This window comes from Motacilla alba, unplaced genomic scaffold (assembly GCF_015832195.1).
Source record: "Motacilla alba alba isolate MOTALB_02 unplaced genomic scaffold, Motacilla_alba_V1.0_pri HiC_scaffold_34, whole genome shotgun sequence".
NCBI classification, from domain to species: Eukaryota; Metazoa; Chordata; class Aves; order Passeriformes; family Motacillidae; genus Motacilla; species Motacilla alba.
Window position 1 is genome coordinate 1,444,761 of NW_024037436.1, and position 25,189 is coordinate 1,469,949.

Consider the following 25,189-nt stretch of genomic DNA (forward strand, 5'->3'; position numbering starts at 1 on the left):
CCAGTCCATCCCAGTCTGTCCCAGTTTGGTACCTGTGTCTCCAGGTGCAGCACCCGCTGTCCCAGTCTGTCCCAGTTTGTCCCAGTCTGTCCCAGTTTGGTACCTGTGCCTCACCTGTGTCTCCAGGTGCAGCACCCGCTGTCCCAGTTTGTCCCAGTCTGTCCCAGTTTGTCCCAGTCTGTCCCAGTTTGGTACCTGTGTCTCCAGGTGCAGCACCCGCTGTCTCAGCGCTCTCAGCTCCATTCCCAGTCCATCCCAGTCTGTCCCAGTTTGTCCCAGTCTGTCCCAGTCCATCCCAGTCTGTCCCAGTTTGGTACCTGTGTCTCCAGGTGCAGCACCCGCTGTCTCAGCGCTCTCAGCTCCACCTGGGCCTGGCTCTCGCGGAGCTGCGCCCCCAGCACGGCCTCGTGCAGCGCCCGCGGCTCCTTCCAGCGGCCCCCGCACACCTGGGGACACACCCGCTCAGGTGACACACCTGGGACACCTGGGGACCCACCCTGGGACACCTGGGGACACCTGGGGACCCACCCTGGGGACACCTGGGGACACCTGGGGACCCACCCTAGGACACCTGGGGACACCTGGTCAGATATGGGGACACCAGGAACACACCTGGGCACAGCTGAGGACACACCTGGTCAGCTGACACACCTGGGGACACCTGGGGACACACCCTGGGACACCTGGGGACACCCCCTGGGACACCTGGGGACACCTGGTCAGGCCTCGTGCAGCGCCCGCGGCTCCTTCCAGTGGCCCCTGCACACCTGGGGACACACCCGCTCAGGTGACACACCTGGGGACACCTGGGGACACACCCTGGGACACCTGGGGACACCTGGGGACCCACCCTGGGACACCTGGGGACACATCTGGTGAGGTATGGGGACACCTGGTGAGGTATGGAGACACCAGGAACACACCTGGGGACACACCTGGCCAGGTGAGACACACCTGGGGACACGTGGGACATCTGGGGACACTCCTGGAGATACCTGGGGACCCACCCTGGGACACCTGGTCAGGTGAGACACACCTGGGACACCTGGGGACACACCTGGTCAGCTATAGGGATACCTGGGGACACCTGGGACAGCTGGGGACACACCCTGGGACACCTGGGGACACACCTGGTCAGCTATAGGGACACCTGGGGACACCTGGGACATACCCTAGGACACCTGGAGACACACCTGTGGACACACCTGGTCAGCTATAGGGACACCTGGGGACACCTGGGACATCTGGGGACACACCTGGGGATACACCCGGTCAGGTATGGGGACACCTGTGACACCTGGGGACACTTGGGGACACTCCTGGTCAGGTATGGGGACACCTGGGGACTCACCTAGGGACACATCGGGACAGCTGGGGGACACCTGCCAGCTGTCGCCAGGTGTCCCCAATGTCCCTGCCTCACCTGCCAGGTGTCCCCGATGTCCCCGATGTCACTCAGGTGTCGCTGTGTCTCACCTGCCAGGTGTCCCCAATGTCCCTGTGTCTCACCTGCCAGGTGTCCCCAGTGTCCCCAGTGTCACTCAGGTGTCCCCGTGTCTCACCTGCCAGGTGTCCCCGATGTCCCCGAGTCTCACCTGCCAGGTGTCCCCGATGTCCCCGATGTCCCCGTGTCTCACCTGCCAGGTGTCCCCAGTGTCCCCGATGTCCCAGTGTCTCACCTGCCAGGTGTCCCCGATGTCCCCGATGTCCCCATGTCTCACCTGCCAGGTGTCCCCGATGTCCCCGTGTCTCAGCTGCCAGGTGTCCCCGATGTCCCCGATGTCCCCGAGTCTCACCTGCCAGGTGTCCCCGATGTCCCCGAGTCTCACCTGCCAGGTGTCCCCGATGTCCCCGATGTCCCCGTGTCTCACCTGCCAGGTGTCCCCGATGTCCCCGATGTCCCCGAGTCTCACCTGCCATGTGTCCCCGATGTCCCCGATGTCCCCGATGTCCCTCAGCGCCAGCTCCTGCAGCTCCTCCTGCAGCCGAGCCACGCTGGCGTCGTCCGGCAGCAGCGGCTGCCGCTGGGGACACAGGGGACAGGGGACATCAGTGACAGGGACAGCGGGGACAGCAGGGACAGCGGGGACAGGGACATCAGCGACAGGGACATCAGGGACAGCGGGGACAGGGACAGCAGGGACAGTGGGGACAGGGACATCAGCGACAGGGACAGCGACAGCAGGGACATCAGGGGACAGCAGGGACAGGGACATCGGGGACAGGGACATCGGGGACAGGGACAGGGACAGCGACAGCAGGGACAGGGACAGGGAGAGGGACAGCAGGGACAGGGACATCGGGGGAACACGGGGACGACAGGGACAGCAGGGACAGCAGGGACAGGGACAGGAGGGACCGAGCAGCAGGGGGGACACGGGGACAGCAGGGACATCAGGGGGGACATCAAAGGGACAAGGGACATCAGGAGGACAGCAGGGGACAAGGGACATTAGGGGGGACATGGGAGACACAGGGACATCAGGGGACACAGGGACATTGGGGACAGACAGGGACGGGGGCACAGGAACATCGGGGGGCAGAGAGGGGACAAAGGGACATCGGAGGACAGGGACACCAGTGGGGACAGGGGACATGGGGACAGGGACACCAGTGGGGACAGGGGACATGGGGACAGGGACACCAGTGGGGACAGACAGAGGGACCTTCACAGGCCACCCAGGACAGCTCCTGTCCCCAGTGCCACCCACAGGACCCTCCCTGTCCCCTCCCTGTCCCCAAGGCCACCCATGGGACCCTCCTCATCCCACTGGGACCCTGCCAGCCCCGGTGCCACCCCGGTGTCCCCATGGTGTCACCTTCTCCATGTCCAGGACCTTGTCCTGCACCTCCTTGAGGGCCCCCTGTCCCCAAGGCCCCTCCCGGTCCCAAATGTCACTCCTTGTCCCCAAATGCCACCCACGGGGCCCTCCCTGTCCCCAAGGCCCCTCCCACCCCTGGTGCCACCCCAGTGCCACCCCGGTGTCCCCATGGTGTCACCTTCTCCACGTCCAGGACCCTGTCCTGCATCTTCTGGAACCTTCCCTGTCCCCAAGGCCCCTCCCAGCCCCAGTGCCACCCCAGTGTCCCCTCAGTGTCACCTTCTCCATGTCCAGGACCTTGTCCTGCATCTCCTTGAGGGCCCCCTGTCCCCAAGGCCACCCACGGGACCCTCCCTGTCCCCAAGGCCCCTCCCTGTCCCCAAGGCCCCCCCCTGTCCCCAAGGCCACCCATGGGGTCCTCCCTGTCCCCAAGGCCCCTCCCATCCCCAGTGCCACCCCAGTGCCACCCCGGTGTCCCCATGGTGTCACCTTCTCCATGTCCAGGACCTTGTCCTGCATCTCCTTGAGCGCCCCCAGGGTTTCGCTCTCGCGCAGCCGCGACCGCTCCAGCTCCGTCTCCAGGTGCGCCACGAACTCCTCGCTCAGACGGGGGTTACCCTGTCCCCAAATGTCCCCAAGTGTCACCAAAGGCCACCTCCCACCTGCCACGAGCGGCTCCGAGAGATGGGAGTCACCAAATGTCCCCAAGTGTCACCAAAGGTCACCAAGTGTCACCTCCCCATCATCGCCACCCACCAGGAACTCCTCGCTCAGACGGGGGTTACCCTGTCCCCAAATGTCCCCAATGTCCCCAAGTGTCACCAAAGGCCAGCAAAGGCCACCTCCCACCTGCCACGAGCGGCTCCGAGAGATGGGAGTCACCAAATGTCCCCAAGTGTCACCAAGGGTCACCTCCAACTGCCACCAACTCCTCACTCAGATGGGGCTACCCTGTCCCCAAGTGTCACCAAATGTCCCCAAGTGTCACCTCCCCATCGTCCCCACCCACCATGAACTCCTCACTCAGATGGGTTACCCTGTCCCCAGTGTCCCCAGTGTCACCAAAGGTCACCAAAGGTCACCAAAGATCAACCAATCATCACCTCCCACCAGCCATGAAATCCTCGTTCAAGCAGGAGTTACCTGTGTCACCAAATGTCCCCAGATGTCCCCAAGTGTCACCTCCCCATCGTCCCCGCCCACCGAACTCCTCGCTCAGATGGGGGTTACCCTGTCCCCAATGTCCCCAGTGTCACCAATGTCACCAAAGGCCACCAAATGTCACCTCCCACCTGCCACAAGCTGCTCCGAGAGATGGGAGTTACCAAATGTCCCCAAGTGTCACCAAATGTCCCCAAGTGTCACCTCCCCATCATCCCTGTCCACCACGAACTCCTCGCTCAGATGGGGGTTATCCTGTCCCCAGTGTCACCAATGTCACCAAAGGCCACCAATTGTCACCAAAGGTCACCTCCTACCTGCCACGAGCTGCTCTGAGAGATGGGAGTTACCAAGTGTCACCAAGTGTCACCAAATGTCACCAACTGTCACCGTCACCTCCCAACCACCACAAGCTCCTCGCTCAGATGGGGGTTACCCTGTCCCCAGATGTCCCCCAATGTCCCCAGTGTCACCAAAGGCCACCAAGTGTCACCTCCCCATCGTCCCCACCCACCACGAGCTGCTCTGAGAGATGGGGGCTACCAAATGTCCCCAAATGTCCCCAAGTGTCACCCACCCATCGTCCCTGCCCACCAAACTCCTCGCTGAGACCGAGGCTACCCTGCCCCAGGTGTCCCCAGTGTCCCCAAGTGTCACCAAAGGCCACCAAATGTCACCTTCCACTTGCCACCAAATCACTGCTCAAGCAAGAGTTACCCGTGCCACCAAATGTCACCCATGTCACCAAGCGCCACCGAGGCATTGTCACCGGGGCAGTGACACACAGAGTGACACAGTGACACACAGGTGACACACAGGTGACACAGGTGACGCTCAGGTGACAGTGACACACCTGCAGCTCCCTGATGGTGCTCTGCGCCCTCCTCAGGCTCTCGGTGGCTGAGCTGCAGCGTTGTCACCGGGGCAGTGACACACAGGGACACAGTGACACACAGGTGACACACAGGTGACACTCAGGTGACACAGGTGACACACAGGTGACACAGGTGACACACCTGCAGCTCCCTGATGGTGCTCTGCGCCCTCCTCAGGCTCTCGGTGGCCGAGCTGCAGCGTTGTCACCGGGGCAGGGACACACAGGGACACAGTGACACACAGGGACACAGTGACACACACAGGTGACACACAGGTGACACAGGTGACACAGGTGACAGTGACACACCTGCAGCTCCCTGATGGTGCTCTGCGCCCTCCTCAGGCTCTCGGTGGCCGAGCTGCAGCGTTGTCACCGGGGCAGTGACACACAGGGACACAGTGACACAGTGACACACACAGGTGACACACAGGTGACAGTGACACACCTGCAGCTCCCTGATGGTGCTCTGTGCCCTCCTCAGGCTCTCGGTGGCCGAGCTGCAGCGTTGTCACCGGGGCAGTGACACACACAGTGACACAGTGACACACACAGGTGACAGTAACACACTCAGGTGATGCAGTGACACACACAGGTGACACACAGGTGACACAGGTGACACACAGGTGACAGTGACACACCTGCAGCTCCCTGATGGTGCTCTGCGCCCTCCGCAGGCTCTCGGTGGCCGAGCTGCAGCGTTGTCACCGGGGCAGTGACACACAGGGACACAGTGACACACACAGGTGACAGTGACACACTCAGGTGATGCAGTGACACACACAGGTGACACAGGTGACACACAGGTGACAGTGACACACCTGCAGCTCCCTGATGGTGCTCTGCGCCCTCCGCAGGCTCTCGGTGGCCGAGCTGCAGCGTTGTCACCGGGGCAGTGACACACGGTGACACAGTGACACACACAGGTGACACACAGGTGACAGTGACACACACAGGTGACACACAGGTGACACAGGTGACACACAGGTGACACTCAGGTGACAGTGACACACCTGCAGCTCCCTGATGGTGCTCTGCGCCCTCCTCAGGCTCTCGGTGGCCGAGCTGCAGCGTTGTCACCGGGGCAGTGACACACAGGGACACAGTGACACAGTGACACACACAGGTGACAGTGACACACTCAGGTGATGCAGTGACACACACAGGTGACACAGGTGACACACAGGTGACAGTGACACACCTGCAGCTCCCTGATGGTGCTCTGCGCCCTCCTCAGGCTCTCGGTGGCCGAGCTGCAGCGTTGGCACCGGGGCAGTGACACACAGTGACACAGTGACACACACAGGTGACAGTAACACACTCAGGTGATGCAGTGACACACACAGGTGACACAGGTGACACACAGGTGACACACAGGTGACACAGGTGACACACCTGCAGCTCCCTGATGGTGCTCTGCGCCCTCCGCAGGCTCTCGGTGGCCGAGCTGCAGCGTTGTCACCGGGGCAGTGACACACGGTGACACAGTGACAGAGTGACACACACAGGTGACACAGGTGACACAGGTGACACACAGGTGACACAGGTGACACACCTGCAGCTCCCTGATGGTGCTCTGCGCCCTCCTCAGGCTCTCGGTGGCCGAGCTGCAGCGTTGTCACCGGGGCAGTGACACACGGCCACAGTGACACAGTGACACACACAGGTGACACAGGTGACACACAGGTGACACAGGTGACACACCTGCAGCTCCCTGATGGTGCTCTGCGCCCTCCTCAGGCTCTCGGTGGCCGAGCTGCAGCGTTGTCACCGGGGCAGTGACACACAGGGACACAGTGACACACACAGGTGACACACAGGTGACACTCAGGTGACAGTGACACACCTGCAGCTCCCTGATGGTGCTCTGCGCCCTCCGCAGGCTCTCGGTGGCCGAGCTGCAGCGTTGTCACCGGGGCAGTGACACACAGGGACACAGTGACACACACAGGTGACACAGGTGACACAGGTGACACTCAGGTGACACTCAGGTGACACACAGGTGACACTCAGGTGACACACAGGTGACACACAGGTGACACACAGGTGACAGTGACACACCTGCAGCTCCCTGATGGTGCTCTGCGCCCTCCGCAGGCTCTCGGTGGCCGAGCTGCAGCGTTGTCACCGGGGCAGTGACACACAGGGACACAGTGACACAGTGACACAGTGACACACACAGGTGACACACAGGTGACACAGGTGACACACAGGTGACAGTGACACACCTGCAGCTCCCTGATGGTGCTCTGCGCCCTCCGCAGGCTCTCGGTGGCCGAGCTGCAGCGTTGGCACCGGGGCAGTGACACACGGTGACACAGTGACACACACAGGTGACAGTGACACACTCAGGTGATGCAGTGACACACACAGGTGACACAGGTGACACTCAGGTGACAGTGACACACCTGCAGCTCCCTGATGGTGCTCTGCGCCCTCCGCAGGCTCTCGGTGGCCGAGCTGCAGCGTTGGCACCGGGGCAGTGACACACGGTGACACAGTGACACACACAGGTGACACACACAGGTGACACACAGGTGACACAGGTGACACACCTGCAGCTCCCTGATGGTGCTCTGCGCCCTCCGCAGGCTCTCGGTGGCCGAGCTGCAGCGTTGCCGCACCAGCGCCAGCTCCCGCCGGATGACGTCGTTCTCCTCGGCCTCCTGCGCCCGCGTCACCTGGCCCTGGGGACACAGGGGACAACGGGGACATTGGGGACATTGGGGACACTGGGGACATTGGGGACATGGGACATTGGGACATTGGAGACAGTGTCACCTGGCCCTGGGACACAGGGGACATTGGGGACATCGGGGTTATCAGGGACATTGGGGACATTGGGGACAGTGCCACCTAACATTGGGGACACAGGGGACATTGGGGACATTGGGGACATGGGACATTGGGGGCATCGGGGACATTTGGGACAATGTCCCCTGGCCCTGGGGACATTGGGGACACTGGGGACAGTGTCACCTGGCCCTGGGGACACAGGGGACATTGGGGACATTGGGGACATTGGGGACAGTGCCACCTGGCCCTGGGGACATGGGGACAACGGGGACAGTGCCACCTGGCCCTGGGGACACAGGGGACAACGGGGACATTGGGGACACTGGGGACATTGGGGACATGGGACATTGGGGGCATTGGGGGCATTGGAGACAGTGTCACCTGGCCCTGGGACACAGGGGACATTGGGGACATCGGGGTTATCAGGGACATTGGGGACATTGGGGAAAGTGCCACCTGACCTTGGGGGCATTGGGGACATTGGGGACAGTGTCACCTGGCCCTGGGGACATCGGGGACAACGGGGACATTGGGGACATGGGACATTGGGGGCATCGGGGACATTTGGGACAATGTCACCTGGCCCTGGGGACATTGGGGACACTGGGGACAGTGTCACCTGGCCCTGGGGACACAGGGGACATTGGGGACATCGGGGACATCAGGGACAGTGTCACCTGGCCATGGGGACACTGGGGACATGGGGACACTGGGGACAGTGGCACCTGACCTTGGGGACATTGGGGACATTAGGGACACTGGGGACAGTGCCACTTGGCCCCGGGACACAGGGGACATTGGGGACACTGGGGACATTTGGGACAGTGTCACCTGGCCCTGGGGACATCGGGGACATCGGGGACACTGGGGACATTGGGGACACAGGGGACAACGGGGACAGTGTCACCTGGCCCTGGGGACATTGGGGACATTGGGGACATTGGGGACATTGGGGACACTGGGGACAGTGCCACCTGGCCCTGGGGACACTGGGGACATTGGGGACACTGGGGACAGTGCCACCTGGCCCTGGGATACAGGGGACACTGGGGACATTGGGGACAGTGCCACCTGGCCCTGGGGACATTGGGGACATTGGGGACATTTGGGACATTGGGGACAGTGCCACCTGGCCCGGGGGACAGAGGGGACATTGGGGACATCGGGGACAGTGCCACCTGGCCCTGGGGACATTGGGGACATCGGGGACAGTGCCACCTGGCCGTTTGTCCCCTCCCCTCCCCTCCCCAAATCCCACCCAAACTCCTCCAGTTGCTGCCTTCCACCCCAAATCCCAAATCCCAAATTCCCCAAAATCCCCCCAAAATCCCAAATTTCCTAAAATTCCCCAAATTTCCTCAAAATTCCCCCAAAATCCCCCCAAATTTCCCCACAATTCCCCAAATTTCCTCAAAATTCCCCCAAAAATTCCCCCGAAATTCCCCCAAATTCCCCAAAAATTCCACAAAATTCCCAAAAATTTCCTCCAAATCCCCCAAAAATCTCCCAAAATTTCCCCCAAATCCCCCCAAATTCCAAAAAATTCTCCCAAAATTCAAAAAAATCTCCCAAAATTCCCCCAAAAATTCCCTCAAATCCCCCAAAAAATCCCCCCAAAATTTGCCCCAAATTCCCCAAAATCCCCCAGAATTTCCCAAAATTCAAAAAAATTCTCCCAAAATTCCCCCATAATTCCCTCAAATTCCTCAAAATCCCCCAAAATCCCCCCAAAATTTCCCCCAAATCCCCCAAAATTCAAAAAACTTCTCCCAAAATTCCCCCAAAATTCCCAAAAATTTCCCAAAATTTCCCAGAAATTCCCCAAAATCCCCCCAAAATTTCCCAAAAATTCCCAGAAATTCTCCCAAATCCCCCCAAAATTCCCCCCAAAATTCCCCAGAATTTCCCAAAATTCATTCAAATCCCCCAAAATTCAAAAAAATTCTCCCAAAATTCCCCCAAAATTCCCAAAAATTCAAAAAAATTCTCCCAAAATTTCCCCAAAATTCAAAAAAATTCTCCCAAAATTCCCAAAAAATTCCCTCAAATTCCTCAAAATCCCCCCAAATTCAACAAAATGCTCCCAAAATTCCCCCCAAAATTCCACAAAATCCCCCAAAATTCCCAAAAAAATCCCCCAACATTCAAAAAAATTCCCCCAAATCCCCTAAAATTCAAAAATTCCCCCAAATTTCAAAAAAAACCTCCCAAAATTCCCCCCAAAATTCCCCAAAATTCCCTCAAATCCCCCAAAATTCCCCCAAAATTCCCCCCAAATCTCCCACCAATTTCCCAAAAATTGATTCAAATTCCCAAATTTCCCCCAAAATTCCCCCAAATCCCCCCCAGGGCCGTGGGAGGCTCCGGAGAAGCGGAAAAAAGGCGGAAAAAAGGAAAAAACGGAGCCCAAAAATGGGGCTGGGGGAGGGGAGGAGGAAGAGGAAATGGGAAAGAAATTGGGGAAAAATCGGGAAAAAATGGGAAAATAAATCGGGAAAATTGGGAAGAAAATTGGGAAAATTGGGGGAAAAATTGGGGAAAATAAATTGGGAAAATTGGGGGGGGAAATGGAAAATAAATCGGGAAAATTGGGGAAAAAAAGGGAAATAAATTGGGAAAATTGGGGGGAGAAATGGGAAATAAATTGGGAAAAAATGGGGAAAATTAATCGGGAAAATTGGGGAAAAAACGGGAAAATAAATTGGGAAAATTGGGGGGAGAAATGGGAAATAAATCGGGAAAATTGGGGGGAAAAAATGGAAATAAATTGGGAAAATTTGGGAAAATATCTGGAAAATAAATTGGGATAATTGGGAAGGAAATCGGGAAAATCAAGTGGGAAAATTGGGAAAATAAATTAGGAAATTATGGGGAAAATTGGGGAAATTGCTGAAGGAAATCAGGAAAATATTGGGAAAATTGGGAAAATAAATCAGGAAAATATCAGGAAAATTGGGAAAATGAATCAGGGAAATCTGGAAAATAAATTGGGAAAATTGGGAAGGAAATCGGGAAAATCAATTGGGAAAATCAGGAAAATATCAGGGAAATAGGGGAAGAAAATTGGGAAAATCAATTGGGAAAATGAAGAAAATAAATTGGGAAAAAATTGGGAAAACCAGTCGGGGAAATCGGGGAAAAAATCGGGAAAATCAATCGGGGAAATCGGGGAAATCAATCGGGGAAATCGGGGAAAAAATTGGGAAAATCAATCGGGGAAATTGGGGAAAAATTGGGAAAATCAATCAGGGAAATCGAGGAAAACCTCAGGAAAATCAATCGGGAAAATCGGGGAAAAATCAGGGAAAAATCGGGAAAATCAATCGGGGAAATTGGGGAAAAATCAGGAAAATCAATTGGGGAAATCGGGGAAAAATCAGGGAAAAATCAGGGAAAAATCAGGAAAATCAATCGGGGAAAAAACAGGAAAATCAATCGGGGAAATCGGGGAAAAATCAGGGAAAAATCAGGGAAAAATCAGGGAAAAAACGGGAAAATCAATCGGGGAAATCGGGAAAATCAATCGGGGAAATCGGGGAAAAAATTGGGAAAATCAATCGGGGAAATTGGGGAAAAATTGGGAAAATCAATCAGGGAAATCGAGGAAAACCTCAGGAAAATCAATCGGGAAAATCGGGGAAAAATCAGGGAAAAATCAGGGAAAAAACAGGAAAATCAATCGGGGAAATCGGGGAAAAATCAGGGAAAAAACGGGAAAATCAATCGGGGAAAAATCGGGAAAATCAATCGGGGAAATCGAGGAAAACCTCAGGAAAATCAATTGGGGAAATCGAGGAAAAATCAGGGAAAAATCAGGGAAAAATCAGGAAAATCAATCGGGGAAATCGGGGAAAAATCAGGGAAAAATCAGGGAAAATCGGGAAAATCTATCGGGGAAATTGGGGAAAAATCAGGGAAAAAACGGGAAAATCAATCGGGGAAATCGAGGAAAACCTCAGGAAAATCAATTGGGGAAATCGGGGAAAAATCAGGGAAAAATCAGGGAAAAATCAGGAAAATCAATCGGGGAAATTGGGGGAAAATCAGGGAAAAATCAGGGAAAAACGGGAAAATCAATCGGGGAAATCGGGGAAAAATCAGGGAAAAATCAGGGAAAAATCAGGGGAAAATCGGGAAAATCAATCTGGGAAATCGGGGAAAAATCAGGGAAAAATCAGGGAAAAATCGGGAAAATCAATCGGGGAAATCGGGGAAAAATCAGGGAAAAATAGGGAAAATCAATCGGGGAAATTGGGAAAATCAATCGGGGAAATCGGGGGAAAATCAGAGAAAAATCAGGGAAAAAACGGGAAAATCAATCGGGGAAATCGGGGAAAAATCAGGGAAAAATCAGGGAAAAAGCGGGAAAATCAATCGGGGAAAAATCGGGAAAATCAATCGGGGAAATCGGGGAAAAATCAGGGAAAAATCAGGGAAAAATCAGGGAAAAATCGGGAAAATCAATCAGGGAAAAATCGGGAAAATCAATCGGGGAAATCGGGGAAAAATCAGGGAAAAATCGGGAAAATCAATTGGGGAAAAATTGGGAAAATCAATCGGGGAAATTGGGGGAAAATCAGGGAAAAATAGGGAAAATCAATCGGGGAAATTGGGAAAATCAATCAGGGAAATCGGGGAAAAATCAGGAAAATCAATCGGGGAAATCGGGGAAAAATCAGGGAAAAATCAGGGAAAAAACAGGAAAATCAATCGGGGAAATCGGGGGAAAAATCAGGGAAAAATCAGGGAAAAATCAGGGAAAAATCGGGAAAATCAATCTGGGAAATCGGGGAAAAATCAGGGAAAAAACGGGAAAATCAATCGGGGAAAAATCGGGAAAATCAATCGGGGAAATCGAGGAAAACCTCAGGAAAATCAATTGGGGAAATCGGGGAAAAATCAGGGAAAAATCAGGGAAAAATCAGGAAAATCAATCGGGGAAATTGGGGAAAAATCAGGGAAAAATCAGGGAAAATCGGGAAAATCAATCGGGGAAATTGGGGAAAAATCAGGGAAAAATAGGGAAAATCAATCGGGGAAAAATCGGGAAAATCAATCGGGGAAATCGAGGAAAACCTCAGGAAAATCAATTGGGGAAATCGAGGAAAAATCAGGGAAAAATCAGGGAAAAATCAGGAAAATCAATCGGGGAAATCGGGGAAAAATCAGGGAAAAATCAGGGAAAAATCAGGGAAAAATCAGGGAAAAATCAGGAAAATCAATCTGGGAAATCGGGGAAAAATCAGGGAAAAATCAGGGAAAAATCGGGAAAATCAATCGGGGAAAAATCGGGAAAATCAATCGGGGAAATTGGGGAAAAATCAGGGAAAAATAGGGAAAATCAATCGGGGAAATTGGGAAAATCAATCAGGGAAATCGGGGAAAAATCGGGAAAAAAATCGGGAATATTGGGAAAATCCCAGGAAAATGAATTGGGAAAATCGCGGGAAATTGTTGGGAAAATCTCAGAGAATATCGGGAAAATTCCGGGAAAATCTTGGGAAATTCTCAGGGAAGTGTCGGGAAAATCTGGGGATTATCGGGGAAGTACTGGGAAAATCGGGAATATCGGGAAAATCTTGGGAGGATTGGGAATATCGGGAGAATCTCGGGAGAATCAGGAATATCGGGAAAATCTCGGGAGGATCGGGAATATCGGGAGAATCTCGGGAGGAGCAGGAATATCGGGAAAATCTCGGGAGGATCAGGAATATCGGGAAAATCTCGGGAGGAGCAGGAATATCGGGAAAGTCTCGGGAGGATCAGGAATATCGGGAGAATCTCGGGAGAATCGGGAATATCGGGAAAATCTCGGGAGAATCAGGAATATCGGGAAAGTCTCGGGAGAATCAAGAATATCGGGAGAGTCTCGGGAGGATCGGGAATATCGGGAAAATCTCGGGAGGATCGGGAATATCGGGAGAATCTCGGGAGGAGCAGGAATATCGGGAAAGTCTCGGGAGGAGCAGGAATATCGGGAGAGTCTCGGGAGAATCGGGAATATTGGGAGAGTCTCGGGAGAATCAGGAATATCGGGAAAATCTCAGGAGAATCAGGAATATTGGGAGAATCTCGGGAGAATCGGGAATATCAGGAGAATCTTGGGAGGATCGGGAATATCGGGAAAATCTCGGGAGGATCGGGAATATCAGGAGAATCTTGGGAGGATCGGGAATATCGGGAGAATCTCGGGAGGATCGGGAATATCGGGAGAATCTCGGGAGAATCAGGAATATTGGGAGAATCTCGGGAGAATCGGGAATATCGGGAAAATCTCGGGAGGATCGGGAATATCGGGAAAGTCTCGGGAGGATGGGGAATATCGGGAAAGTCTCGGGAGGATCAGGAATATCGGGAGAATCTCGGGAGGATCGGGAATATCGGGAGAATCTCGGGAGAATCAGGAATATCGGGAGAATCTCGGGAGGATGGGGAATATCGGGAAAGTCTCGGGAGAATCAGGAATATCGGGAAAGTCTCGGGAGGATCAGGAATATCGGGAGAATCTCGGGAGGATCAGGAATATCGGGAATATCGGGAGGACACGGGGAAAGTGTCGGGAATATCAGGAAATGCGGGAATGCCGGGATTGCCGCGCCAGCCGGGCCGTACCTGGATGAGGCGATCGGCCAGGGCCGCGCTCTCCTGGGGGAGGGGACAGAGACACAGCCGCGTCAGCACGGTGACAGTGACAGATCGGTGACAGTGACAGATCGGTGACAGTGACAGTGACAGATCGGTGACAGTGACAGATCGGTGACAGTGACAGTGACAGAGGCGGGGGAGGGGACAGAGACACAGCCGCGTCAGCACGGTGACAGTGACAGAGGCACAGCGGTGACAGATCGGTGACAGTGACAGATCGGTGACAGTGACAGAGCCAGGACAGCGACAGTGACAGATTGGCGACAGCGACAGTGACAGAGGCGGGGCAGCGACAGTGACAGAGGCGAGACAGGGACAGTGACAGAGGCGAGACAGGGACAGTGACAGAGCCGGGACGGGGACAGTGACAGAGCAGGGACAGTGACAGAGCCGGGACAGGGACAGTGACAGAGGCGGGACAGGGACAGTGACAGGACAGGGACAGTGACAGAGGCGGGACAGGGACAGTGACAGAGGCGGGACAGGGACAGTGACAGTGACAGTGACAGAGGTGGGACAGTGACAGTGACAGAGCAGGGACAGGGACAGTGACAGAGGCGGGACAGGGACAGTGACAGGACAGGGACAGTGACAGAGGCGGGACAGGGACAGTGACAGTGACAGTGACAGTGACAGTGACAGTGACAGAGGTGGGACAGGGACAGTGACAGAGCAGGGACAGGGACAGTGACAGAGGCGGGACAGGGACAGTGACAGAGGCGGGACAGTGACAGAGGCGGGACAGGGACAGTGACAGTGACAGTGACAGAGGTGGGACAGGGACAGTGACAGTGACAGTGACAGAGGCGGGACAGGGACAGTGACAGGACAGTGACAGTGACAGAGGTGGGACAGTGACAGTGACAGTGACAGTGACAGAGCCGGGACAGTGACAGTGACAGTGACAGTGACAGTGACAGAGCCGGGACAGGGACAGTGACAGTGACAGTGACAGAGGCGGGACAATGACAGTGACAGTGACAGTGACAGAGGCGGGACAGTGACAGTGACAGTGACAGAGGCGGGACAATGACAGTGACAGTGACAGTGACAGAGCCGGGACAATGACAGTGACAGAGCAGGGACAGTGACAGTGACAGAGCAGGGACAGGGACAGTGACAGTGACAGCGCGAGCTCGCCCCGACATTCCCGGGATCCCCAATTCCCGAATTATCTCAATTCTTATCTCACACTGGGGTTTGATTTTGGGGTTCCATGCAGTGCTTTGGGGTTCCATGCAATGTTTTGGGGTTTTTCGGGGTTCCATGCTGTGCTTTGGGGTTCCATGCAGTGTTTTGGGGTTTTTTGGGGTTCCATGCGGTGTTTTGGGGTTCCATGCTGTGTTTTGGGTTTGGTTTTTGGGTTTTTTTGGGGGGTTCCATGCTGTGCTTTGGGGTTCCATGCAGTGTTTTGGGGTTTTTGGGGTTCCATGCAGTGTTTTGGGGTTCCATGCAGTGTTTTGAGTTTTTTTGGAGTTCCATGCTGTGCTTTGGGGTTTTTTGGGGTTCTATGCGGTGTTTTGGGGTTCCATGCTGTGTTTTGGGTTTGGTTTTTGGGGTTTTTTTTGGGGTTCCATGCAGTGCTTTGGGGTTCCATGCTGTGTTTTGGGTTTTTTTGGGGTTCCATGCAGTGTTTTGGGATTTTTTGGGGGTTCCATGCAGTGTTTTGGGGTTCCATGCAGTGTTTTGGGGTTCCATGCAGTTTTGGGGTTTTTTTGGGGTTCCATGCAGTGTTTTGGGGTTTTTTTGGGGTTCCGTGTGGGGGTTTGGGGTTTTTGGGGTGTTTTGGGGAGGTTTTTGGGGTCCTCACCTTCTCCAGGGTCTCGATGCGCTGCTTGAGCAGGCGATTCTCGGAGCGGAGCCGCTGAGGGGACACGGAGGGGACACGGAGGGGACAGGGAGGGGACAATGGCTTGTGACCCAGCTGTGCCCAGTGTCCCCAGGGATGTCCCCAGGTGTCCCCCAGATGTCCCCAGGTACCCCCCAGGTGTTCCCATGTCCCCAGGTGTCCTCCAGCCCAGGTGCCCCCAGGGATGTCCCCAGGTGTCCCTCAGGTGTCCCCAGGGATGTCCCCAGGTGTCCCCTGCTGTCCCTGCAGTGTCCCCAGATGTCCCTGCAGTGTCCCCAGGCCAGGCCGGGTGTCCCCAGGGCTGTCCCCAGGTATGTTCTGGTGTCCTCATGTCCCCAGGCATCCCCAGGTGTCCCTCCCTGGGTGTCCCCAGATGTCCCTGCAGTGTCCCCAGGTGTGTCCCTGCAGTGTCCCCATGTCCCTGCAGTGTCCCTGCAGTGTCCCCTCGTGTGTCCCTGCAGTGTCCCCGCAGTGTCCCCATGTCCCCGCAGTGTCCCCCAGGTGTGTCCCTGCAGTGTCCCCATGTCCCCGCAGTGTCCCCCAGGTGTGTCCCTGCAGTGTCCCCATGTCCCTGCAGTGTCCCCCAGGTGTGTCTCTGCAGTGTCCCCGCAGTGTCCCCCAGTTGTGTCCCTGCAGTGTCCCTGCAGTGTCCCCCAGGTGTGTCCCTGCAGTGTCCCCATGTCCCCGCAGTGTCCCCGCAGTGTCCCCATGTCCCTGCAGTGTCCCCCAGGTGTGTCCCTGCAGTGTCCCCATGTCCCCGCAGTGTCCCTGCAGTGTCCCCCAGGTGTGTCCCCACAGTGTCCCTGCAGTGTCCCCATGTCCCTGCAGTGTCACCCAGGTGTGTCCCCATGTCCCCGCAGTATCCCCCAGGTGTGTCCCTGCAGTGTCCCCCAGGTGTGTCCCTGCAGTGTCCCCATGTCCCCGCAGTGTCCCTGCAGTGTCCCCATGTCCCTGCAGTGTCCCTGCAGTATCCCCCAGGTGTGTCCCCATGTCCCTGTAGTGTCCCTGCAGTGTCCCCCAGGTGTGTCCCCGCAGTGTCCCCATGTCCCCGCAGAGTCCCCCAGGTGTGTCCCTGCAGTGTCCCCCAGGTGTGTCCCTGCAGTGTCCCCATGTCCCCACAGTGTCCCCGCAGTGTCCCCCAGGTGTGTCCCCACAGCGTCCCTGCAGTGTCCCCCAGGTGTGTCCCTGCAGTGTCCCCCAGGTGTGTCCCTGCAGTGTCCCCATGTCCCCACAGTGTCCCCGCAGTGTCCCCCAGGTGTGTCCCCACAGTGTCCCTGCAGTGTCCCCCAGGTGTGTCCCTGCAGTGTCCCCCAGGTGTGTCTCTGCAGTGTCCCCATGTCCCCACAGTGTCCCCGCAGTGTCCCCCAGGTGTGTCCCTGCAGTGTCCCTGCAGTGTCCCCCAGGTGTGTCCCTGCAGTGTCCCCATGTCCCCGCAGTGTCCCTGCAGTGTCACCATGTCCCTGCAGTGTCCCCATGTCCCCGCAGTGTCCCCGCAGTGTCCCCCAGGTGTGTCCCTGCAGTGTCCCCGCAGTGTCCCCGCGGTGTCCCCAGCTGTGTCACCTTGATCTCGATCTGCTCCTCCATCTCCTTGCTCTTGAGGGCGGCGTATTCCTTCTCCAGCCTGGGGACAGGGACAGCTGGGGACAGGGACACGGGGGACAGGGACAGAGGGGACAGGGACAGGGACACGGGGGACAGGGACAGCTGGGGACAGGGACAGGGACACAGGGGACAGGGACAGGGACACGGGGGACAGGGACAGCTGGGGACAGGGACACGGGGGACAGGGACAGAGGGGACAGGGACAGGGACACAGGGGACAGGGACAGGGACAGGGACAGGGACAGGGGGGAGAGGGACATGGGGGACAGGGACACGGGGGAGAGGAACAGGGGCACGGGGGACAGGGACAGCTGGGGACAGGGACACAGGGGACACGGGGGACAGGGACAGAGGGGACAGGGACAGGTACACGGGGGACAGGGACAGGGACAGGGACAGGGGGGAGAGGGACACGGGGGACAGGGACACGGGGGACAGGGACAGGGGCACGGGGGACAGGGACAGCTGGGGACAGGGACACAGGGGACAGGGACACGGGGGACAGGGACAGCTGGGGACAGGGACAGGGACAGAGGGGACAGGGACAGCTGGGGACAGGGACAGGCACACGGGGGACAGGGACAGCTGGGGACAGGGACAGGGACAGCTGGGGACAGGGACAGGCACACGTGGGGCAGGGACAGCTGGGGACAGGGACAGAGGGGACAGGGACAGGGACAGCTGAGGACAGGGACAGCTGGAGACAGGGACAGGCACACGGGGGACAGGGACAGCTGGGGACAGGGACAGGCACACGGGGGACAGGGACAGCTGGGGACAGGGACAGCTGGGGACAGGGACACGGGGGGCAGGGACAGGGATGGGGACACAGGGACAGGGACAGGGATGGGGACAGGGGACATGGACAAGGACAGAGGGGACAGGGATGGGGACAGAAATGACAGGGAGAGGGGACAGGGACAGGGATTGGGAGAGGGACGGAGACAGAGGGGACACAGGGACAGAGGGGACAAAGGGGACAAGGACAGAGGGGACACAGGGACAGAGGGGACAAAGGGGACAAGGACAGAGGGGACACAGGGACAGAGGGACAGAGGGGACACAGGGACAGGGACAGAGGGGACAGAGGGGACACAGCGACAGAGGGACAGGGACAGAGGGGACAGCGTGGGGACACAGAGAGGACAGGGATGGGGACAGGGACAGGAATGGGGATGGGAAAGGGACAGGGACAGAGGGGACAAAGGGGACAAGGACAGGGACAGAGGGACACACGGGACACAGGGACAGGGACACAGCGTCAGGGACACAGGGACACAGGGACAGGGACAGAGGGGACACAGGGACAGAGGGGACACAGGGACAGGGACAGGGACAGGGACAGAGGGACAGGGACAGAGGGGACAGAGGGACAGGGACAGAGGGACAGGGACACAGGGAACACAGGGACAGGGACACAGGGACACAGGGACAGGGACACACTGGACACAGGGACAGGGACACAGGGACAGGAACAGAGGGAACAGCATGGGGACACAGACAGACAGGACAGGGATAGGGACACAGGGAACACAGGGACAGGGACAGGGACAGGGACAGAGGTGTCCCCTGACCTCTTCATCTTGCGGGGGTTGTACTTGACCTGGCAGGCGCGCAGGATCAGCTTGTCCGGGCACGAGTCGAACTGGTGCGGGATCACCTTCTGGAAGTACTGCAGGGACACGGGACAGCGCCCCGAATGGGACACGGCACCCCAAATGGGACAGGGTGACCCCAAATGGGACAGGGTGACCCAAAATGGGACAGGGCACCCCAAATGGGACAGGGCACCCCAAAATGGGACAGGGTGACCCAAAATGGGACAGGGTGACCCAAATGGGACAGGGTGACCCAAATGGGACAGGGTGACCCAAAATGGGACAGGGCACCCCAAATGGGACAGGGTGACCCCAAATGGGACAGGGCACCCCAAATGGGACAGGGCACCCCAAAATGGGGACAGGGCACCCCAAATGGGACAGGGCACCCCAAATGGGACAGGGTGACCCAAATGGGACAGGGCACCCCAAAATGGGACAGCGCACCCCAAAATGGGGACAGGGCACCCCAAATGGGACAGGGCACCCCAAATGGGACAGGGCACCCCAAAATGGGACAGGGTGACCCCAAATGGGACAGGGCACCCCAAAATGGGACAGGGTGACCCAAATGGGACAGGGCACCCCAAATGGGACAGGGTGACCCAAAACGGGACAGGGCACCCCAAATGGGACAGGGCACCCCAAAATGGGACAGGGCACCCCAAATGGGACAGGGCACCCCAAAATGGGACAGGGTGACCCAAATGGGACAGGGCACCTGAAATGGGACAGGGCACCCCAAATGGGACAGGGTGACCCAAATGGGACAGGGTGACCCCAAATGGGACAGGGCACCCCAAATGGGACAGGGCACCCCAAAATGGGACAGGGCACCCCAAATGGGACAGGGCACCCCAAAATGGGACAGGGTGACCCAAATGGGACAGGGCACCTGAAATGGGACAGGGCACCCCAAATGGGACAGGGTGACCCAAATGGGACAGGGTGACCCCAAATGGGACAGGGCACCCCAAATGGGACAGGGCACCCCAAAATGGGACAGGGCACCCCAAATGGGACAGGGCACCCCAAATGGGACAGGGTGACCCAAAATGGGGACAGGGCACCCCAAATGGGACAGGGTGACCCAAATGGGACAGGGCACCCCAAAATGGGGACAGGGCACCCCAAATGGGGACAGGGTACCTGAAATGGGGACAGCGCCCCAAATGGGACAGGGCACCCCAAAGTGGGACAGGGTGACCCAAAATGGGACAGGGCACCCCAAAATGGGACAGGGCACCCCAAATGGGACAGGGCACCCCAAAATGGGACAGGGTGACCCAAATGGGACAGGGCACCCCAAATGGGACAGGGCACCCCAAAATGGGACAGGGTGACCCAAATGGGACAGGGCGACCCCAAATGGGACAGCGCACCCCAAAATGGGACAGGGCACCCCAAATGGGACAGGGCACCCCAAATGGGACAGGGCACCCCAAAATGGGACAGGGCACCCCAAATGGGACAGGGCACCCCAAAATGGGACAGGGTGACCCAAATGGGACAGGGCGACCCCAAATGGGACAGCGCACCCCAAAATGGGACAGGGCACCCCAAATGGGACAGGGCACCCCAAATGGGACAGGGTGACCCAAAATGGGACAGGGCACCCCAAATGGGGACAGTGCATGCCAAATTGGAGAAAAAATGGCACAAAACAGGGAAATTGACCCCAAATGGTGAAAAAACAGGACGAAAAGGGGATAAACTCATCCCATTGGCCAAACCAACCCCAAAACTCATCCTAAAACCCATCCAGTGACCAAACCCACCCCAAACCCATCCCAAATCCACCCCAAACCCACCCCAAACCCATCCCAAATCCACCCCAAACCCACCCCAACCCCACTGACCAACCCCACCCCACTGACCAACCCCAAACCACCCCCACCCCACTGACCAACCCCATCCCAACCCCATTGACCAACCCCAAACCAACCCCAACCCCACCCCACTGACCAACCCCACCCCAACCCCACCCCACTGACCAACCCTAAACCACCCCCACCCCATTGACCAACCCCACCCCAAACCCACCCCACTGACCAACCCCAAACCCAACCCCACCCCATTGACCAACCCCACCCCAAACCCACCCCACTGACCAACCCCAAACCAACCCCACCCCACTGACCAACCCCATCCCAACCCCACCCCACTGACCAACCCCACCCCACCCCACTGACCAACCCCACCCCATTGACCAACCCCACCCCAACCCCACCCCACTGACCAACCCCACCCCACTGACCAACCCCAATCCAACCCCACCCATTGACCAACCCCACCCCACTGACCAACCCCACCCCACTGACCAACCCCAATCCAACCCCACCCACTGACCAACCCCACCCCACTGACCAACCCCAATCCAACCCCACCCATTGACCAACCCCACCCCACTGACCAACCCCACCCCACTGACCAACCCCAAACCAACCCCACCCCACTGACCAACCCCATCCCAACCCCATTGACCAACCCCAAACCAACCCCAACCCCACCCCACTGACCAACCCCACCCCAATCCCACCCCACTGACCAACCCCAAACCACCCCCATCCCACTGACCAACCCCATCCCAACCCCACTGACCAACCCCAAACCAACCCCAACCCCACCCCACCCCACTGACCAACCCCACTCCAACCCCACCCCACTGACCAACCCCACCCCAAACCCACCCCACTGACCAACCCCACTCCAACCCCACTCCATTGACCAACCCCACCCCAATCCCATCCCACTGACCAACCCCACTGACCAACCCCACCCCAAACCCACCCACTGACCAACCCCAAACTAACCCCACCCCACTGACCAACCCCAAACTAACCCCACCCCACTGACCAACCCCAAACTAACCCCACCCCACTGACCAACCCCAAACCAACCCCACCCCATTGACCAACCCCACCCCACTGACCAACCCCACCCCATTGACCAACCCCAAACCAACCCCACCCCATTGACCAACCCCAAACCCACCCCAACCCCACCCCACTGACCAACCCCACTCCAACCCCACCCCACTGACCAACCCCACCCCAACCCCACCCACTGACCAACCCCACCCCACTGACCAACCCCACCCCAACCCCACCCCACTGACCAACCCCAAACCAACCCCAACCCAACCCCACCCACTGACCAACCCCACCCCACTGACCAACCCCACCCCAACCCCACCCCACTGACCAACCCCAAACCAACCCCACCCCAACCCCATCCCACTGACCAACCCCACCCCACTGACCAACCCCACCCCAACCCCATCCCACTGACCAACCCCAAACCAACCCCATTGACCAACCCCAAACCAACCCCAATCCCACCCCACTGACCAACCCCACCCCACTGACCAACCCCACCCCAATCCCACCCACTGACCAACCCCAAACCAACCCCACCCCACTGACCAACCCCACCCACTGACCAACCCCAACACAACCACACCGCAATGACCAAACCCATCCCACCCCACTGACCAACCCCACCCACTGACCAACCCCAAACCACCCCCATCCCACTGACCAACCCCAAACCACCCCCATCCCACTGACCAACCCCACCCCAACCCCACCCCACTGACCAACCCCAAACCAACCCCACCCCATTGACCAACCCCACCCCAACCCCACCCCATTGACCAACCCCAAACCACCCCCATCCACTGACCAACCCCAAACCCAACCCCAGTGACCAACCCCAAACCCAACCCCACCCCACTGCCCAACCCCACCCCAACCCCACCCCATTGACCAACCCCAAACCACCCCCACCCAGTGACCAACCCCAAACCACCCCCATCCACTGACCAACCCCAAACCCAACCCCACTGACCAACCCCAAACCCAACCCCGCCCCACTGCCCAACCCCACCCCAACCCCGCCCCACTGCCCAAGGCCCCCAAGGCCCCCGCGGCCCCCCGAGGCCCCCAAGGCCCCCCGCAGCCCCCGCGGCCCCCGAGCCCGTGCGGGGTGGGTACCTGGGACATGCCCTCCATGTCCAGCTGCACCAGCTCGGCCTGGTTGAACTGCAGCAGCGCCATCCCCACGCGGAACACGATCTCCAGCCCCTGCCACCGCCCCACTGCCCGGTCACCGCGGCCACCACGGGGCCACCGCGGCCACCCTAGGGTCATTGGGGCCAGCCCACCCCTGCCACCGCCCTGCCCGGTCACCGCGGCCACCACGGGGCCACCGCGGCCACCCTGGGTCACCCGGGGGTCATCCCACCCCTGCCACCACCCCCGCCCGCTCACCGCGGCCACCACGGGGCCACCAAGGCCACCCTGGGTCACCCTGGGTTCATTTGGGCCATCCCACCCCTGCTACCACCCGGCCCGGTCACCGCGGCCACCACGGTCCCACCGCGGCCACCCTGGGTCACCCGGGGGTCATCCCACCCCTGCCACCGCCCCATTGCCCGCTCACCGCGGCCACCACGGCCACCCTGGGTCACCTTGGGGTCATTGGGGCCAGCCCACCCCTGCCACCGCCCCATTGCCTGGTCACCGCAGCCACCACAGGGCCACCGTGGCCACCTGGGGGTCATTGGGGCCAGCCCACCCCTGCCACCGCCCCATTGCCCGGTCACCGCGGCCACCGCGGGGCCACCACGGCCACCCTGGGTCACCCGGGGGTCATCCCACCCCTGCCACCGCCCCGCCCGGTCACCGCGGCCACCACGGGGCCACCGCAGCCACCCTGGGGTCATTGGGGCCAGCCCACCCCTGCCACCGCCCCATTGCCCGCTCACCGCGGCCACCACGGGGCCACCGCGGCCACCCGGGGGTCATTGGGGCCAGCCCACCCCTGCCACCGCCCCGCCCGGTCACCGCGGCCACCACGGGGCCACCACGGCCACCCTGGGTCACCTTGGGGTCATTGGGGCCATCCCATCCCTGCCACCGCCCCGCCCGCTCACCGCGGCCACCACGGGGCCACCGCGGCCACCCTGGGTCACCTTGGGGTCATTGGGGCCATCCCACCCCTGCCACCGCCCCGCTCGGTCACCATGGCCAGCCTGGGGCCACCTTGGGTCACTGGGGCCACCCCAGAGCCACCACAGGGCCACCCTGGGTCATCGGGGCCACCCCACAGCCACCACAGGGCCACCTTGTGTCATTGGGGCCACCCCAGGGCCACCCCAGATCACCATGACCACCGTGGGGCCATCTTGGGTCATCCCAGACCACCACGGCCACCCCGGGGCCACCTCACGTCATCGGGGCCACCCCAGAGCCACCTTGGGTCATCCCTGGGTCACTGAGGCCACCCCGGGGCCACCTCAGGTCATCGGGACCACCCCACAGCCACCATGGCCACCCCAGAGCCACCATGGGTCATCCCAGATCACCAAGGGGCCACCGCGGCCACCCTGGGTCACCTTGGGTCATCGGGGCCACCCCAGAACCACCACAGGGCCACCTTGGGTCATCGGGGCCACCCAGGGCCACCTTGGGTCACCCCAGATCACCACGGCCACCCCGGGGCCACCTCGGGCCATCCCTGGGTCATCGCGGCCACCCTGGGGCCACCTCGGGTCATCGGGGCCACCCCAGAACCACCTTGGGTCACCCCAGGGTCACCAGGGCCACCCCACGGCCACCCCGGAGCCCATTTGGAAGGATCTGATCCACCCCAAAGCCATTCCTGAGGACTCTGACCCACCCCGAACGCGTTTCTGAGGGATTTGGTTCCGCCCTGAATTTGGTTTTTGAGGGATTTGGTCAAACCCAAACCATTTCTGAGGAGTTTGATCCAACCCAAACTTGTCTTTGAGGGACTTGGCCAAACCAAACCCGTTCTTGAGGAGTTTGATCAAACCCAT

General features: G+C 58.7%; 1 protein-coding gene and 1 long non-coding RNA gene across 2 annotated transcripts in view; both read right to left on the reverse strand.

Annotated features, from left to right (window-relative positions):
- Nucleotides 1-302: 302 nt before the first annotated feature.
- LOC119696561 (EVI5-like protein) overlaps nt 303-25,189 on the reverse strand; it is a gene marked incomplete at its 3' end in the record, with an annotated part of 50,432 nt that continues 25,545 nt past the window's right edge. The window contains exons 8-16 of the mRNA XM_038126305.1: nt 23,343-23,432; nt 19,324-19,421; nt 17,708-17,768; nt 16,109-16,162; nt 14,266-14,298; nt 7,413-7,544; nt 3,312-3,440; nt 1,872-2,024; nt 303-446 (exon numbers count right to left, since the gene is read on the reverse strand). Of these exons, the coding sequence (XP_037982233.1) occupies nt 303-446; nt 1,872-2,024; nt 3,312-3,440; nt 7,413-7,544; nt 14,266-14,298; nt 16,109-16,162; nt 17,708-17,768; nt 19,324-19,421; nt 23,343-23,432 (894 nt within the window). The remainder of the gene's footprint in view (nt 447-1,871; nt 2,025-3,311; nt 3,441-7,412; nt 7,545-14,265; nt 14,299-16,108; nt 16,163-17,707; nt 17,769-19,323; nt 19,422-23,342; nt 23,433-25,189) is intronic.
- On the reverse strand, nt 5,835-6,475 carry LOC119696656. Its single transcript, XR_005255639.1, has 3 exons — nt 6,413-6,475; nt 5,999-6,058; nt 5,835-5,870 (listed from the first exon to the last, which is right to left on the reverse strand). It is a non-coding gene; the product is annotated as an uncharacterized LOC119696656 (long non-coding RNA).